At 43.7% G+C, this 18,901-nt stretch overlaps 1 protein-coding gene across 1 annotated transcript; it reads left to right on the forward strand.

The window, feature by feature from the left end:
- Positions 1-374: 374 nt before the first annotated feature.
- Positions 375-14,709, forward strand: pdrg1 (p53 and DNA-damage regulated 1). The gene is made up of 5 exons (XM_078555438.1): positions 375-512; positions 6,882-6,957; positions 12,024-12,098; positions 13,405-13,485; positions 14,288-14,709. The coding sequence occupies exons 1-5, from the start codon at positions 429-431 to the stop codon at positions 14,368-14,370; spliced, it is 399 nt and encodes a 132-aa protein (XP_078411564.1). The 5' UTR covers positions 375-428; the 3' UTR covers positions 14,371-14,709.
- The last annotated feature ends 4,192 nt before the right edge of the window (positions 14,710-18,901 follow it).

The raw sequence follows: 18,901 nt of genomic DNA on the forward strand, positions 1-18,901 counted from the left end.
GCTTTTTGAAGGTTAGTTAGATTGCACTTGGGAGTACTGTAAATAGAGTGGTTAAAATGAGGAACTTGCCACCACATGGAGTAGTTGAGGTGACTAAGGGAAGATAGATAAACACATGAGGCGCAAGGGATTAAAGGGTGGCAGGAGGTCCGTGTGGCTCATGAACACCGAAATGGACCAATTGGGAGGAATCCTATCTTGCAATATCAGTATTTAGTGAGGGAATCTGCCCAGCAAGGACTACGGCTCCCAGAAGGCCGCGCGGATGGCCACTACCGTCACAGCTGGAGGCTGGGCTACCATTGATTGACATGACAACCGCCAATCATATAGCAGTTGCGGATCAGCCTGCCAATAAAATAGGAGGATGCAGCTGATTGACAGTTCTCTGAGTGGTCACTATCGGAAGGGCTGATTCCAGTGTGAAGATGGCGCGGAAGCCAGAGGTGGTGATGAGCTACCTGACTGAAGTGGAGGAGTTGGTGGAGAGTTTGTTGGCCGATAAACAGCAGGTAGTATGACGGCTCGGGTTTGACGCGGATCACAGTGTCCGCTATTGAACTGGTTCCCATTGCGCCTGGTGATGATCCTAGAACCTGTGCTTCATCAAGTGTCATTGCTCTGGGCAGCAGAATATCTCCACATGTGTTTGTGCCCACATGTGTTTGTGCCCACAAATGTAAGGTTAAAAAGCTCCCAGCATTGTTGGCCCCACACTCTAGAGAGCAGCATCCACTGCACCAGCGTGACATTTCTCTTCTCTTTTGCCGACTGCCCTGGGAGCACTGAGGCAATGGGCTGAGTGGTGTCCTGGGCTGTAAATTCAATAAGCCATTCGCTGTCCATCACTCCCAAAGCCAGCTGCCATAATCTGGCTCAGGAATAGGATTTTTCTCTGCTTTTTTTTTATCTAGTCAAGCCTAGTAATCCAGAGGCCCAGGCTAATGATCTGAGGACATGGGTTCAAATCCACCATGGCAATTGGCGGAATTTAAATCCAGTTAATAAATCTGAAATTGAAAGCTAGTGCCAGTAATGGTGGCCATTAAGTTATCATTGATTGTTGTAAAAACCCATCTAGTTCACTAATTCCCTTCCTTTAAACCCCCCCAGCCCTGAATTTGCTTTCTTCTCCAGTTTCTCTCACCTGCCTTCATCACCTCTCCAAACTCATCCATGAGATCCACCTCCTTTCAACCCTATTCCAACTAAACTGTTGAACCTTCCTACTGAACTTCCTGGCCCCATGTTAATTGACAATGTTAATGGTGTTCTCTCCTCTGGTTCTGTCCCTCCTTAAAGTCTGCAGTCATCACCCTCAACTCTTGACCCCAATGTCCTTAGACTACTGCCCCATCTCCAATCTTCCTTTCCTCGTAAATTCTTGAACATGCTATCACCTCCCAATTTGGTGCCTTTTTTTCTGGGCTGATCATGTTTTGTCCCTGTCACAGTTCCAAAATGGTTCTTATCAAAATCACTAAATGATAATGTGTATGACTGTAAGTAAGGTAAACTATCTTCAACTTTCTTGACTTGTCTGTGGCTTTCAACACAGGTGATCTCTCCACTGTCTTCCAGGTGGCTAGGATAGTACTCTCCTGATTCCAGGCCTGTTTTCCTGATTGTAGTCAGAGAATTGCCAGCAATTGCCTTTCTTCCTACCTGTTACAATTACCTCTGGTGTTCCTGGAGGATCCATCCTCAACCCCCTCCTACTACATGCTGCCCCATGTGACATTATCCGAAAACACATCAGTTTTCACAATTACGCTGACAACATCCAGCTCTATCTTCTCAACACTCCTCTCGACCCCTCCAGTGTCTCTAAATTATCAGACTACTTAACTGACACCCAGTACTAGATGAGTGGAAATTGCATCCAATTAAATATTGGGAAAACTGAAACCAATGTCTTTGGTCCCTGCTACAAACTCCGCTCCCTTGCTACATTCTCCATCCCCCTCCCTGGTAACTTTCAGAGACTGAACCAGACTGTTTACACCGCAGTCACATTTGACCCTGAGATGAGCCTTCAACCACACATCTGCACTGTCATGAAGACTGCCTATCTCCACCTCCATAGCTTCGACACTGCCTCAGCTCATCTGTTACTGAAACCCTCATCCTGGCCTGCCTCCCACTATTATACGCTTTGTAGACTTGAGATTACGCAAAACTCTGCTGCCTATAACCTACTCTCATCACCCCTGAGCTTGCTGACTCCTTGTTAAGTACTGCCTTTTTAAAAAAAATTCTCATCCTTGTTTTCAAATCCCTTTTCGGCCTCATGCCTCCACCCCGTCTCTATCTCTGTAATCTTTTCCAGTGCTATAACCCTCCGAGATATCTGTGCTCCTCTAATTCTGGCCTTTTAAGCATCCCTAATTCTAATTGCTCCACCACTGGGGAGCTGTTCCTTCAGCAGCTGAAGCCCAGAATTCCCTTCTAACGCTTTCTGTTTCTCTACTTCACTTTCCTCCTTTAAACCCTACCTCTTTGATCAAACTTTTGCTCATTCGCCTTAATACCTCCTCATGTGGCTTGGTGTAGTATTTGTTTTATAATGCCCCTGTGATGAATCTTGGGACATTTTATTACGTTAAAGGCGCTATATAAATATGTTGTTGTTGCATAAATCTTCATGAGAATGTATATGTAATCTCTGTGTCTACATTTATTTCAAGGGTTATATTCTAGGGGAAAAACATGATAAACATTTCTTCATAAAGTTTTGGTTTTTGGCACTAAATGGAATGCATCATGCTGGGTCTTAACCATTAAATGACCTTTAAAATGGAAATTTATTTGCATGTTGAAACACTGAGCCACACTTAGTATTGACTAGCTATGCTGTCCAGCTTCCCAGTGCAGCTGAGTACTATGCGTAAGCACTTAGTATAGTCCTTTGGACTGTAACTGGTGTGTTTCCATTTGCTGATTTAATTGGAGCATAAAAGTTCTCTGCTGGGACTGCTGTCTTTGGAGGTCTAGTGGTGCAGTGGGTAATGCCTCTGTGCCAGAAACTCCAGGTTCAAGTCCTATGCCAAGACTTGATGGCCAAGGAAGGCACATTCATAACATGGCCAAACAGGTTCAGTATCAACCTGAAATCCTTCCAACACACACCAGTGGCAGGCAGTGAGAGTGGGAGAGATTCCTGGTCAGCCATGTGATAGAAAGAAAGCTGGAGCCTCTACCGTCACTATCCATAACTCCAGACTACAACATAGATGTAAAAGTGCATGTTGTTCAGCAACTTGGACTCCGAGTGAGCTGTAACATGCTACCACTGTCGACCTTTGTTTGCCCACCATCTTTAAGTAACCTTGTGGCCTACAACTGCTGTAGCCTCCTGTGTTCCAGCCTATATGCACACAAACATCTTAAAAACTTGCAGATATGTTAATTTTGAAGAACTTCTGCCACTGAAAAGTACCTGGAAGTATACTCAAGTATTTTTAGAGGTGTTGTGCTGAGTTTCTGGATTTCCCAGAGGTTGTTGCAAACCTCCCAAGGATGGCAAGCCAGTAGGTGGCCTGTCCTCTCAATGCCTGCAAAAGGTATGGGGACAGCAGTACCTCTGGGTCTGCAACATGACAGGGAGATGGAGCAGGAGCTGCGGAGATAGCAAGCTCTGAGGGCTCTACCAATTTGGAGACAGACTCCCCTGTGCTCCTTGACAGTGATGTGAGGCTGTCTGGCAGGCCAGCTGGTGCACCCAGCATCTTGATGTGCATGCCTATCAGCACTTTCCTGTATGTGACCACATCTGAGTTCTCTGCAGCAGAACTCATAGCTATGATCTTTCAGTTATCTGAAACCTTTCTGCCTTGCTGCTCCAACCCATTTCAAAAGCCTGCTGAGAATCCATCTTTGACTGTGCCTCTAGTCAACTCCTCCATGTCTTCTGACACTAACTCTTATATAAACAGTTCACCTTCCTTATCTTGCTCCACCCATGCCCCAGAAAGTGATGTTAAAGCTGATTCTGACCTGCAGGTTGCTTGCAGACCTTTGATTTCTAGATGGGCTCCATCCTCATCAGGTTTCACTGGCTCCATGTCCCTATTCTGTACTTTAAAAATTGCATCCTTGTGTTCCAATCCCACTATGCTCTTTGTACACCTTATCTTAATGATCTTCTCCAGCTAGATGTCATAGCACTCGCACTTTATTCCTCTGGTTCAGGATTACTGCTTGTTCCACACACCCTCTGCTTCACCATCAAGAATGCATCATTCAGTCATTGATCCTAGTATCAATGATCATTTCCCCCCAAAGGGGCTTTGCCTGGCTATCCAATCCCTTTTTAAATTTTTTTTTTTGTTCATTCATGGGATGTGAGTGTTGCTGGCATAGCCAGCATTTATTGTCCATGCCCAATTGTCCTTGGGAGGTGGTGGCGCGCTGCCTTTTTGAACTACTGCAGTCTGTTTGGTGTAGGTACATCTACAGTAGTGTAGGTAGGATTTCCAGGATTTTGACTCAGCTACAATGAAAGAATGGCTATTTATTTCCAAGTCAGATTGTTGCATGACTTGGAGAATTTGCAGGTAGTGATATACCCATGCGCCTGCTGCCCTTGTTCTTCTAGTTAGTAGAGATCATGGGTTTGGAAAGTGCTGTCAAAGCCTTGATGAATTGCTGCAGTGCATTCTGTAAGGTAATAAAGGCATGGCGAGCATTTCAGCAGCAAGGGCAGAGTCAAGTGATGTTAGAGGTAGAAATAGGTAGTCTGGTTGGAAGCTCATCTTAAAATTAAATATTATGCCGAGGTTGCTAACAGTCTATCAACACTGTAAAGGAAAGCATTTTGATTGTGAACTGGTTTATCAGAGCCAGGCGTGAAGCGTCATTGGTGTCGACATAGTAATGGTAAAGGAGCTGAGACAGAGCACACAGACAACTATTAAGCTGTTCCACGAATGTTGTCCTCATTCAACTGAGTAGTTCTGCCTGACAGTAGTTGAGTGCATCAAGATTTTCCCTACGACCTTTGGCACAGTCTCCTGTCAAAGGGTGTGCAGAGCCATGTGATTTGAATTTCTATGAAACCCATGATTAAGCCTCAGATAATTGCCAGGGAGAGGGACGGTGCAGAGTTTGTCAGGAACCAAAGACAATGGCTTTGGTCTTCCCAGTATTTAATTGGAGGAAATTTCTGTTCATTCAGTACTGGATGTCAGACCAACAGCCCAATAATTTGTAGACAGTGGAGGTCAAGAGAGGTGATGGTGAGGTAGAGCTGGGTGTCGTCAGCATACTTGTGAAAATTAATCGTAGTTAATTCAGATGGTGTCTCCAAAGACAAGGACCTTAGGGGATATCAGGGCTTATGATGCTGGAGCAGGAAGAGAAGCTATTGCAAGTGATTCGTTGGCTTTGATTAGATAGATAAGAATGGAACCAGGTGATTGAAATCCCACCTGGCTGGACAACTCGAGAGGCATTGAAGGAGGATGGTGTGATCAACTGAATTAAACGTTCCAGACGGGTCAAGGAGAGGTTGGGGGGATGGTGGGTAGTTTATCGTTGCCGCAGTCACGGATTTGGGTGGAAAAACAACTCCTACCAATACGGCCATGGGTAGGTGGCAGGTAGGATGGTGAGGACAAGGTCAAGTAGGCTTTTCTCTCCTTCTAGGTTCTCCCACCATATGTCGTAGAGCCAATATGGCAGCTATGTCCTTCAGTCCTTGGTGATTATTGGTGCTACTGAACCACTCTTGGTGATGGATATTGTGGTCCCTCACCACCTTCCAGAGTATATTCTGTGCCTTTGCTACCACAGCGTTTCTTCCAAGTAGTGTTCAAACTGGAGGAGCACTGATTTGTCAGTTAAGGGAGGACAATATTTTTCCTTGCCCGTGTTTTATCTAATGTCATGAGACTTCATGGGGTCTGGAGTCAATGTTGAGGACTCCCAACTTTAAACCATTGTGCTGTCATCTCTAGTTGGTCTATCCTGTCGATGGGTTAGAATGTACCCAGGATGGTGATGGAAAAGCTAAAAGGTATGATTTGGTGAATAAGACGCGTTGCTTGACAGATCTGTGGGACAGGTCCCCAGATGTTAGTAATGAGGACTTCGCATGGTCAACTGGGCTGTAATACCTTTTATTTCCAGTGCCAGGATCGATGATGGCCCATTCAGTTTTATTTTTAGACTTTTTTGTAGCGGTTTGATACAACTGAATGCCTTGCTAGGCCATTTCAGAGGGCAGGTAAGAGTCTTCAAAAATCTCACCTTATAAAAAAATTCTTTGCATTTTTAGTTGTCCTGTCCCCCTACATTTTTTTTCTTGCCTGTGTTGGGTACCAGTGCACTAAATAAGTCTAGTGATCACATGTCTAGTATTGCGTGTGTGTGCGTGCGCATGTGCTTGTGTGGTTTAGTGAGCTTGGAAAAAGGGAAGGATCATCTGAAAATAATTTGCAGATTTTTGTGATAAAGTGTAACAGGTTTAAGAGGAACAAGTGGCTTTAAACCTATGGTTCCTAAAGGTGGGGTTGTTCCTCATGTCTGGGTGTGTTGTGGATTGATATTCATTGTTATGATTAGTCAACGCTTTCACATTGTTGTATGTGTGACCACCAGGATTGTTGAAGGCGAACCATATGGACCTTGGACTTCTATCATCTAGCAATTCCCATGTTCCTATTACAGTTCAATCAAACCTTTTCTCTTACAAATTCTCTTGAACTTAGCAAACTTTCCACATGGTTTACTGGTCAATATTGAATTGGACAATTCCAAGTATTTTTAATAATCAAGGTGAAGAAGTGTATTTGGTTTCTAAGATTGGTACCATGAGGTACAAAGGATATGGGCACAAAGCGTTGTGCCTAACTTTTGTATTTTTATCTGGTTAATTTCAGATTGTTGATCTGGATGTGAAGAGAAATCGGAACCGTGAAGCACTAAGAGCGTTACAAAACAGCACGGAGCAATCTGGTATGAATACCAACCACTAAACAATGGATTGAAAGAATGGTTGGAATGAGACTCTCCTGTCAGAATTGAGAGTGCTCATAGAAAAGAAGAAAAGTGTTAAAGTGTTTGTATAATTTAACAAAATTCATTATCAGGAGTTGGGCTTTGCTGGAAAGACTGGCATTTATTGTCCATTCCCATTTGCACCTTGAGAGGGTGATGGTGAGCCACGTTCTTGAACTGCTGTAGTCTGTGGTGAAGGTATTCCAGCTCAAAGAGCCATAAAATGATGCAGAACAAAAGGAGGCCAAACAGCCCATTGTTGGCTCTTTGAAGGAGCTATGCTATTTATATAAACAATTTATCCAACTTCCTATGTCCTCTCGTCACTGATCCTTCTGCCACTGGAAACAGTTCTCCTTTATTTACTCTATCCAAACCCTTCCTGAATTTGAACACCTCAATCAAATTTTCTCCTTAACCTTCCCTGTACTAAGGACAAAAACAGAATTACCTGGAAAAACTCAGCAGGTCTGGCAGCATCGGCGGAGAAGAAAAGAGTTGACGTTTCGAGTCCTCATGACCCTTCAACAGAGACCAACTACACTTGCTCTAGTATAAAATACAAAAGCAAATAATTGCAGATTCTTAAAATCTAAAATAAAAATAGAAAATGTTGTAAATATTTAACAGGCCTGGCAGCATTTAAACAGATTTAATAGCTGGGATTTTCAAAAGGCCATGGATCGTGAACCAATGCAGTTAGCCGTTGAAAATCACAGTCCCAGAAGTCACGTTGGGACCCCAACGCCCCCGGGACAGACTTGAATTTTCAATTGGCCATCAATGGGAGGGAAGAGCAGGCAAAGCACTTGCCTCCTATTAACTGCCCCATAAGCTCCTTAGCAGCTTAAAGGCCTGCCTGAAACAGAATGAGATTTTGGATAATTTTTTCCAGTGAACCCAAAGAGTTGTCAAGTTTACCACATGGCTTGAATAACTTGCTCTGCATGGCTTTTTAAATTTAATCGCTGGGTCCAGCAAGCATCTGCACGTGTGCAGCTCCTACCTGTCTCTACCATGGCCATTTGCACTTTGAGGAGCTGCCTGCTCCAATTGGCAAGCAGCAGGCTACCATCTAATGTTGCTGCTGGTGCCGGGCAGGCAGCTCCTGCCTCCTGGAGGAGCTCAGTACTTCTAATTGGGTGTCCAGCTGCCACCTGGCCAATTAGGCCACTTGCATTTTAAGATCGCCTCACAAATGTGACGCAGACCATGTGCAGGGTTGGTACCAGGAATTTATACAAGTATCAAGTTCCTGATCCCACGTTCAAAATCCAGCCCAAATGTTTCAGGTTGATGACATATTATCAGAACTAGAAAAAGTTCTCTACTTTCTCTTTTTTTTTAACTGAAGTCGTCCCCTGTTTTCACGATTTCCACCCTTAACTTCCCTCAGTAACCTAGAAGCATTTTATCGGACCAGATGATATTTTTCATTATGTTGCCAGTCTTTCTTGTTTCTTCACCTTATCTACTTTTATCCTTTCCAATTTCCCTACCATCTCCCCCTTTTTTATTGTGACTTCTTTAGTGAAGATGGATGCAAAGCGCTCACTTAACACCTCAGCTATGCCATCTGCCTCCAAGATTTTTTTGTTCGTAATTGGCTGCACCCTCCCTTTGACTACCCTTTTTTAATATTTATCAAAAATCCCTTTTTCTGTTTCTTTTTAACCTCTACCTGAAAACATCCAGGGATTTCTATCTTTGGAAATCTGTCCTTTCCATACATAGATAAAAACAAAAAACTACTGCGGATGCTGGAAATCCAAAACAAAAACAGAATTACCTGGAAAAACTCAGCAGGTCTGGCAGCATCGGTGGAGAAGAAAAGAGTCGACATTTCGAGTCCTCACGACCCTTCAACAGAACTGAGTATAGTTAGGAGAGGGGTGAAATATAAGCTGGTTTAAGGTGGGGGGGTGGAGAGAGAAGTTGAGGGGGGGCGGTGGTTGTAGGGACAAGCAAGCAGTGATAGGAGCAGATAATCAAAAGATGTCACAGACAAAAGGATCAAAGAGGTGTTGAAGTTGGTGATATTATCTAAGAAAATGTGCTAATTAAGAATGGATGGCAGGACACTCAAGGTACAGCTCTAGTGAAGATTGGAAGCAAAACACAGAAACCTTTAACTCCTCTCACTTCCTCCAAATAAAAGGTGTGGCTATGGGTACCCGCATGGGCCCCAGCTATGCCTGTCTCTTTATGGGGTATGTGGAACATTCCTTGTTCCAGTCCTACTCCGGCCCCCTCCCACAACTCTTTCTCCGGTACATCGATGATTACTTTGGTGCTGCTTCATGCTCTCGTCGGGACCTGGAAAAATTTATTAATTTTGCTTCCAATCTCCACCCCTCCATCATTTTCACATGGTCCATCTCTGACACTTCCCATCCCTTCCTTGACCTCTCTGTCTCAATTTCTGACGATAGACTGTCCACCAATATCCATTACAAGCCTACCGACTCCCACAGCTACCTCGACTACAGCTCCTCACACCCCGCTTCCTGTAAGGACTCCATCCCATTCTCTCAGTTCCTTCGCCTCCGCCGCATCTGTTCTGATGACGCTACCTTCAAAAACAGTTCCTCTGACATGTCCTCCTTCTTCCTTAACCGAGGTTTTCCACCCGCGGTCGTTGACAGGGCCCTCAACCGTGTCCGGCCCATCTCCCGCGCATCCGCACGCCTTCTCCTCCCTCCCAGAAACATGATAGGGTCCCCCTTGTCCTCACTTATCACCCCACCAGCCTCCGCATTCAAAGGATCATCCTCCGCCATTTCCACCAACTCCAGCATGATGCCACCACCAAACACATCTTCCCTTCACCCCCACCCCCCCCCCCACCCCCCGGCGGCATTCCGTAGGGGGGACACCCTGGTCCACTCCTCTATCACCCTCTACTCCTCAACCCCCACCTATGGCACCTCCCCATGCCCACGCAGAAGATGCAACACCTGCCCCTTCACTTCCTCTCTCCTCACCGTCCAAGGGCCCAAACACTCCTTTCAAGTGAAGCAGCATTTCACTTGCATTTCCCCTAACTTAGTCTACTGCATTTGTTGCTCCCAATGCGGTCTCCTCTACATTGGAGAGACCAAACGCAAACTGGACAACCGCTTTGTAGAACACCTGCGGTCTGTCCGCAAGAAAGACCCAAACCTCCCTGTCGCTTGCCATTTTAACACTCCACCCTGCTCTCTTGCCCACATGTCTGTCCTTGGCCTGCTGCATTGTTCCAGTGAAGCCCAACGCAAACTGGAGGAACAGCACCTCATCTTCCGACTAGGCACTTTACAGCCTTCCGGGCTGAATATTGAATTCAACAACTTTAGATCTTAAACTCCCTCCCCCCATCCCCACCCCGTTTCTTCCCCCTCCCTTTTGTTTTTTTCAATAACTTAAATAGATTTTTCTTTCCCCACCTATTTCCATTATTTTTAAATCTACCACTAATACCTTGTCAGTCTTTCCACCCCACCCCCACTAGTGCTATACCTTGAGTGTCCTGCCATCCATTCTTAATTAGCACATTTTCTTAGATAATATCACCACCTTCAACACCTCTTTGATCCTTTTGTCTGTGACATCTTTTGGTTATCTGCTCCTATCACTGCTTGCTTGTCCCTACGACCACACCACCCCACCTCAACTTCTCTCTCTCTTCCCCCTCCCCCCCCACCACACCTTAAACCAGCTTATATTTCACCCCTCTCCTAACTATACTCAGTTCTGTTGAAGGGTCGTGAGGACTCAAAACGTCGACTCTTTTCTTCTCCACCGATGCTGCCAGACCTGCTGAGTTTTTCCAGGTAATTCTGTTTTTGTTATGGCTAAGTACATACCTGATGTATCACCTCTCTAAAGGGTCCCATTGTTCATTTTCTGTTTTTGATTCGAATCCACCTGGGCTGATCATTCCAACTCTCACTGAAATTCACTTTCCACAAGTTGAGTAGATTTGCGCTGGATTTTTAAGAAAAAAGACAATTTGTCAAAGCCTTTCGTCTTGCACTTTCGCAAGAAAATGCCAATGTCAAGGGAAATAACAGATTTATACTGTATCAGAAGAGGGTGCTGATTGATTGGTAGATGCATTGCCATGGAGAATGCACCAGTTGATGGTGACTGACAGTTAACTGCCAAGCATTGTTTGAAATTTAAACCAGGCAGCTTGACTCTAGTCAAGACATTGCCCTGGGAAATGAATCAGCGAACATCTGTTACTTATTTTGTTTAGCTGAAACAGGCGCAATGTGTGTACATATCCTTTCTGCCTGCAAAGAACAGGGCCTTGTGTATTAATATATGTAGCTTTCAGTACATGCAAATGTGCCACACTGTGAGCCCAACTGACTATCTTAAATTGGTTGTCAGCATAATTCTTATCATACTGAGGATTATTTAGCAAATGTTGTCGAATCACATCTAATGTTGGACACTGTTTTGGTCTGTACCTTGCCTGTTTTGAACAGCAGAAGGGACATGCTGTTTGATACAATCCACCAGTCTTTGGGATGTATGTCTTTCATATCTAGCATCTCATTGGCACTGAAATTCATTTATCACATTACTCATTTGTGTGATAGGCAAGCCTACTTTCACTGGTCAAGACATGCATTGGGATTCTTGCAGTTCCACATGCCACAAGATTGGCCATATCGGCAACCTCATAAATAGGGCCTGAGCCATTTGCTCACCATGCAAGCTTGATGCTGAAATAGGGCGCATCAAAGACATCCTGCAGGTTAATGGCTACCCCAATCAGATCATTTTGCGCTGTATATTGCGCAAACTCATGAACGGGCCCAAGGCTGTCACCTTTGGCCCTAAAAAGTGCCAAGTCTACCTCAAATCACTCTGGAAGGGCAAGGTGTATCAAATTTGAGCAACAGGTGAAGCTAGCTGTTTCACGCTGCCACTATGTAATAGCAGCATGAATAATATTCACCACTAACAGGATGCTGCCATCAAACCAAAAAGACATTCTGCCTAACTTGAATTTCTAACTATCTCTTTTACAGGTAACGTGATGGTTTGTTTTGGAAACATGTTTATCAAATTTCCCACTTCTAGAACTAGGGACATGATTCGGAAAGGTAAGTATTTGTTCGTTTAAACAACTTGTGTTTGAGTGATATCCGCCATCTGATGTGGGTTGTAGGCAACTGTGCTAAATTATGTGATCTGACTGCATTGTTTGAAAAATTCCCAAATCTGGTGGGAGAGGAACTGAGGCCTTAATGGAGGAGAAATTAGGTTAATGTTAGAAAATACCATATTAAATGTGTTTACTTTAGTAGTAATCCAAATATAGTCAACTTTACTGTACCAAATGTTCCAGACCTTTTTTTCTTATTTTGCTTCATTTTTGAGAAACATGTTTTAAGTTGTCAAAAATAAAAACAAAAAGCTACTGCGGATGCTGGAAATCCAAAACAAAAACAGAATTACCTGGAAAAACTCGTTAACACCCTCTTTTTCTCAGATTCGCTTTCTGGCCCCATCATCTATAGGTTTAGGATGAGATCAAAAGCCCTTGTAAGCAGCTTCAGTTTGGATCCATAGTTGGCATTTTTGGTTAAAGGAACAAAATTCTGGTTCTTGCCTATTGAGAGTGCAAGGTCATCAATATACCACATGGAGTAGTTGAGTCAATTGGATAGAGACCTTTTAAGAGGAATTACATTACCTGAAAGAGATAGAAAGGGAGCCAGCTGATTAGAAATTTAAATAGTCAATGAGCTTTGACCTAACATGCAAAGCCCAAAGGCAGTATTTTATACTAAAATGAGAAGCAAAGGTAACGATTCCAAATTGTGAATATAGCACTGCAAAGTACACCTAGATCATTTTCTGATCTTTGAGTTGGCAGATTTTCAGCCATGACAGTAGTTCATATGTCTCAGTGCTCTAAGCCAGTGGAGAGAAATTTCAGCTGGACAGGGCTACCTAGTGACACCTTCTGGAAAATATATGTTGTGAACATCGATCAACAGCATCCCCCATTGAACAGACTGCTACTAATCCATAGGCACAACCTGAAGATGCCCTCAGTAAAATAATCTCCGGAGAGAAAAAAACCCTATAACCATTGGTTAACATGCCATGGAACCATATAAAGTCCAGGATCCAGGCTCAATTGCTGGTCTGTGTTTAGGGGAAAAAGCTATGCCGATAGAATGGGAGGAGGCCTGTGTGAATCATAGCACAGTTGGGCCAAATGGCGTGTTGACTATAAATTCTATTGAATTGTTACGACAGGTTGGGCTGAACACAAAAGAATATGGGACTTATTATTGTAATTGATCTTCATAAGTCTCATTTCATCAACTTCTTCCACAAGTGATAATTTGATATGAACAATTATCTTAGTTTAACCCAAGCATTATTTTGATATTTCAGACCAAGAACAGTTGGATGAAGAGATACGTAAGCTTTATAATCAGCTGAAGGTGAAAGTCAATCGTTTAAATGAGGCTCAAGGTGACTTTTTAACCTGTTTCTTTAACTTTCTATGTGTGTAAAGTATACCTAAAGCTGCCCATGGCCCTCAATCATTTCAACCCTGTTCTGATTTAGCTGATCTCAGCCAGTGGAGTGATGAGGCACTGGAATTGACATTGACTTGGGTGGCAAAGAGGGAGGGAACCCTGTTGCTCATCTTCTTAACACTTTAAATATGAAAGTGTTCAGTGAGGAACAGATTTGCCACAATGGCATGTTTCCTTCAAAGCTGCTTACTTTCTCTCCATACAAGTGCTTCTCCTTTTGCGGGAGGTCAGCTAACACCCTACATTTTAAAAAAGAAGAAAATAAATGTTTGGAATGAGGACAGTCAATTGAAGCTCACCTTCTAGTGCCCTAAATTTCATTATTGTAAATAGCTGTTTTTGTTCCTAAAACCCTGCTGGGCATATTATTTCAAACTTTTACAATGGAGTAAAGTAGCTCTTCTTTAAATCTCCTTTCAATTTAAATTTGTCCTGGACCTGCCTACTTTCCCTTGTTTTATTTGAATGAATGCCCAATGTTTATTTTATCTAAACTGTTATTCCTTGATTAAAATCCTCTTAACCAGCTTCTTTGACTTACTAACCATAATTGAGCACTTGGCAAATGGGTTTTTAAATTTATTTTAAAAGCTGTGCAGCTTGGGATTCTTTCCTTGTGTCTCACTTCTTTCCAGTTGGGACCAGTCTTGCTTGTCCCTGCTTCATTATTTAATCATAGCATGGTGACTCTTGCTGATGATTCTGATTCTCTTAACTTAATTCTCTTATTCTAGGAAAACCTGAACTCAAAGGATTCAACCTTTCCCCTTTAACCCAAGAGGAGATGCGGGCCATTGAGAAGACACTGAAGAGTTGAAAGTGGCTCAGACTTGTAACATTGATGATAACTGGGTGTGGTACCGTGTATTACAGGAACAGCTGCTTTACAAAACATGGACTGCACATGCGAAACTTTAAGGCCATATAATGATGTGAGATTTTTGTCAACATTGCCCAAGTTCAAAAATTTAGCACAGTTGGCCTTCAACATGATTGTGATAGACTAATCAGTGAATTATACAACACAGAAGGAGGCCATTTTGCCCTTTGTGCCTATTTGTGGCCAGCCCTTGAACAGTTACACTAACTTGCACACCATTGCTGACCACTTGGCATATGAACTTAAAGAATAAAAATGCTGGATTTCTGAATTAAATACTGATCGGTTTCATAGCTATCTTAGAACCATAGAAAAGTTACAGAACAGAAGGAGGCCATTCGGCCCATCTTGTCCATGCCAGCCCGAGGACACCCAGGTGCCCTTTATAATCCCTCCTTCCTGCACCCGGCCCATAGCCCTGCAGCTTACAGCACTTTAGGTGCAGATCCAGGTACTTTTTAAAAGAGTTTAAAGTTTCTGCCTCTACCACCAACTTGGGCAGCGAATTCCAGACACCCACTACCCTCTGCGTAAAAAAGTTTTTCCTCATGTCCCCCCTACACCTTCTGCCACTTATCTTGAATCTATGTCCCCTGGTTCTAGAATTCTCCACCAAGGAAACAATTTTATCCTGTCCACTCAGTCTATTCCACTCATAATTTTGTACACCTCAATCAAGTCACCTCTCAGCCTTCTTTGTTCTAAGGAAAATAACCCCAACCTATCCAATCTCTCCTCGTAGCTACACTTTTCTAACTCTGGCAACATTCTTGTAAACCTCCTCTGCACTCTCTCCAGAGTTATTACGTCCTTCCTGTAATGTGGTGACCAGAACTGCACACAATACTTCAGTTGTGGTCTCACCAGTGTTTTATACAATTCCAACACTATATCCTTACTTTTACATTCTATACCTCTGCCAGTGAAAGAGAGCATTCCATATGCCTTCTTTACAACCTTGTCTACTTGAACTGCTGCCTTCAGGGACCTGTGTACTTGTCACCAAGATCTCTCACTTCATCTACCCCTCTTAGTATATTCCTATTTATTTTGTAATCCCTGTAATTGTTTGACCTCCCTAAATGTATGATCTCACACTTCTCTATGTTAAAATCCATCTGCCACTTTACCACCCACTCCACCAACCCATCTGTATCTTATTTCATGATTACCATGCACTTGCTTCAGGAAAAAATCCTTGCTTTGCAGAAAGTGGGGTTTTTAGTTATTTAATGTAATAATTTGTGACAGTGCAAACCATCTGTGGTATTAAAACTTAAACTCTCATAATTAAAATTGTGACTGTATGAGGGAAAAAGATAAGGGAGCATTCAGCCTTCCTGATAGAGCCTATACTCCTGGACTGAGTCTCACAAACCAGGAGGCTCCCAGTTTTGGCCTTTGGATTGTGTTGACTCAGTCAATCTTGGCCAGTGGCAGTGGAGTTTTTATATTTATTCCCAAGATATGAGCACCACTGATACATTTATTGCCCAAACCTTTCTGGTGGTGATTAGGACTTGGTTTGTTACAACCTGAGTGGCTAGCCCTCTTCAGGAGGTGGCTAAGAGTCCAAACTCCATACCAGTGTTCTCTAAAGTGCTTCAAATCCAATACTTCAAGGCACTTGCACTTTTGAAAGGGGCTGGTAGCACCCTAGTGTCCCTAACTCAACCTTGAGATGGCTTTCTCGGAACCCAACGTTTGGCTCCTTAAGTGCTTTCAGCTCCAGATCTACTACCACTGTGCTAAATGGGATAGATTCAGAACAGATCTAGCACCTCACAACTGGACATACAGGAGACACTGTGGGCCATTATATTCCACCTCAACCTGTATTCTAATAGTCTGGAATATCCCTCACTCTACCATTCCCATCAAGTTGGGGGACAAACAATTTTTCAATGGGGATTGTAAGAGTAGGACCAAGCATACCTAAAAATGAGGTGCTAACCTGGTGAAGCTACAACAGTATTGCTTGCATGCTAAACATAGTGTCAACAGATGTTTAAAAGATCAGATCAAAGCTCTTCAGTTCTGCCACATCCAGTTATGAATGGTGGTGGGCAATTAAATAACTAAGTGGAGGAGGAGGCTTCACAAATATCCCCATCCTCAGTGATGCTGAGTGCAGTGTGTGAATGCAAAAGACAAGGCTGAAGCAATTGCAACCGTCTTCAACTAGAAGTGGAAAATGGATAATCCATTTCGGCCACCTCCTGAGGCCCCCAGTGTCATTGATGCCAGTCTTCAGCCAATTAGATTCACCCCACGATAAACTGCTTAAGGTTTTTTTTTCTCTAGGAACAAACCTAGTGAAATGGTGATTTTTTTTATATGCCGATGGCTGTACCTAGCCTGGAAAGGGGCTGTTTTCAGACAAAGTCTCAGGAGTTGTGGGTAGATGCTAACAATCACACTACAAAGCTGTGTTAGGCTTTTTTTAACCTTGGTTAATTAAGATGCTTACTGAAATGTGTAAGCTCATTCACTAGTGTGTATAAGTAGAACAGCAGTTAACTTTAATGAATCATTCCATGGTTCAATAGAAATAAGTACAGCTTATTAAGAGGTCGTACGAATAGCCTTGGACATAAATAACTAACGGTGGAATAGATACAAATAACGAAACTTCTGTATGTTAGCTTTGAAAGCCAGAGGTGGAATGTTTCTTGGGAGGAAGGAACGGGCCAGGGAAAACCACTTGAGATGGAGTAAGTGCGATTTAAGGACAGAAGGTACATGTAAAAGCTCAAGAATCTTAATGGCAAGTGAATGACATTCAAGGCAGGCTTCCAGACAGGGTTTAGACAAATAACTCAACATTTTATAAGGCATTACCAAAAAAAAAAATTAAAAGACCAAAAGGCCTGTCAGTTCCTTACCTCATTACAGCCTTGGTTCAAACGTGGACAAAAGAGGTGAGGTGAGAGCGACTGCCCTTGACATCTAGGCAACATTTGATCGAGTGTAGCATCAAGGAGCCCTAGCAAAACTGGAGTCAATGGGAATCTGGGGGGAAAACTCTCCAATGGTTGGAGTCAAACCTAGCACAAACGAAGATGGTTCTGGTTATTGGAGGTCAATCATCTCAGCTCCAGGACATCACTGCAGGAGTTCTTCAGGATGGTATCCTAGGCCCAACCATCTTCAGCTGCTTCATCAATAACTTTCCTTCCGTAAGTGGGGATGTTTGTTGACGATTGCATAATATACAACACTCCTAGATACTGAAGCAGTCCATGTCCAAATGCAGAAAGAACTGCACGCTATCCAGGCTTAGGCAGACAAGCGGCAAGCAACATTCGCGCCACATAAATGCCAGGCAATAACCATCTCCAGCAAGAGAGAATCTAACCATCTCCCCTTGACATTCAATGACATTACTATTGCCAAATCCCCCACTATCAACACCCTGGGAATTACCATTGACCAGAAATTGAACCGGACTAGCCATATAAATACTGTGGCAACAAAAGCAGGTCAGAGGCTAGGAATCCTGCGGTGAATATCTCAACTCCTGACTCCCCAATACCTGTCCACCCTCTACAAGGCACAAGTCAGGAGTGTGATGGAACTCTCTCCATTTGCCTAGATGAATGCTGCTTCCACAACACAAGCAACTTGACACCATCCAGGACAAAGCAGCCCACTTGATTGGCACCCCATCCACAAACATTCACTCCCTCCACCACCGAAGCATAGTGGCAACAGCCAACTACAAGATGCACTACAGGAACTTACCAAGCCTCCTTAGACAGCATTTTCCAAACCCATGACAACTGCCATCTAGAAGGACAAGGGCAGCAGATACATGGGAACACCACCACCTGGAAGTTCTCCTCCAAGCCACTCACCATCCTGACTTTGAAATATATCGCCATTCCTTCACTGTTGCTAGGTCAAAATCCTGGAACTCCCTCCCTAACACAACTGTGGGCATAACTACACAGGGACTGCAGTGGTTCAATAAAGCAGCTCACCACCACCTTCTCAAGGGTAATAAATGCTGGCCTCGCCAGTGATGCCCACATCCCATGAATGAATGAATTTTTTAAAAAATCCATAGGGCAGAATCGTCCTAGATTTGCACAACATGCGGTAGCAGATGGGGGAAAAAATTATTTTGTCCACTGACCACATTGGCGATTTTTGCGCCGTACTGTCCCATTCCCGCCTCATTAATTATGCAGCCACAGGAAACACGCCTCCAATTTGCCCACCACGCCACTACCTCGCTACTTCCTCACACAGGGCACCACATTTAAACTGCAGCCACACGTACTCTTTGCAATGTTTGCAGCCCAGGACTGCTCCCATGAAGACATGGCCCCAAAGGCCAGGAAGAGTGCAGCCCCCCCCCCCCCCCCACTGGATTCAATGATGCATTCCTGGGACGCCTTCTGGACGCCATGAAGGCCCACCGCGATGTCCCCTGCCTCAGCTACAGTCGCAGGAGGCCCATCGT

Source organism: Cetorhinus maximus, chromosome 13 (assembly GCF_964194155.1).
Source record: "Cetorhinus maximus chromosome 13, sCetMax3.hap1.1, whole genome shotgun sequence".
In the NCBI taxonomy this organism is placed as follows: domain Eukaryota; kingdom Metazoa; phylum Chordata; class Chondrichthyes; order Lamniformes; family Cetorhinidae; genus Cetorhinus; species Cetorhinus maximus.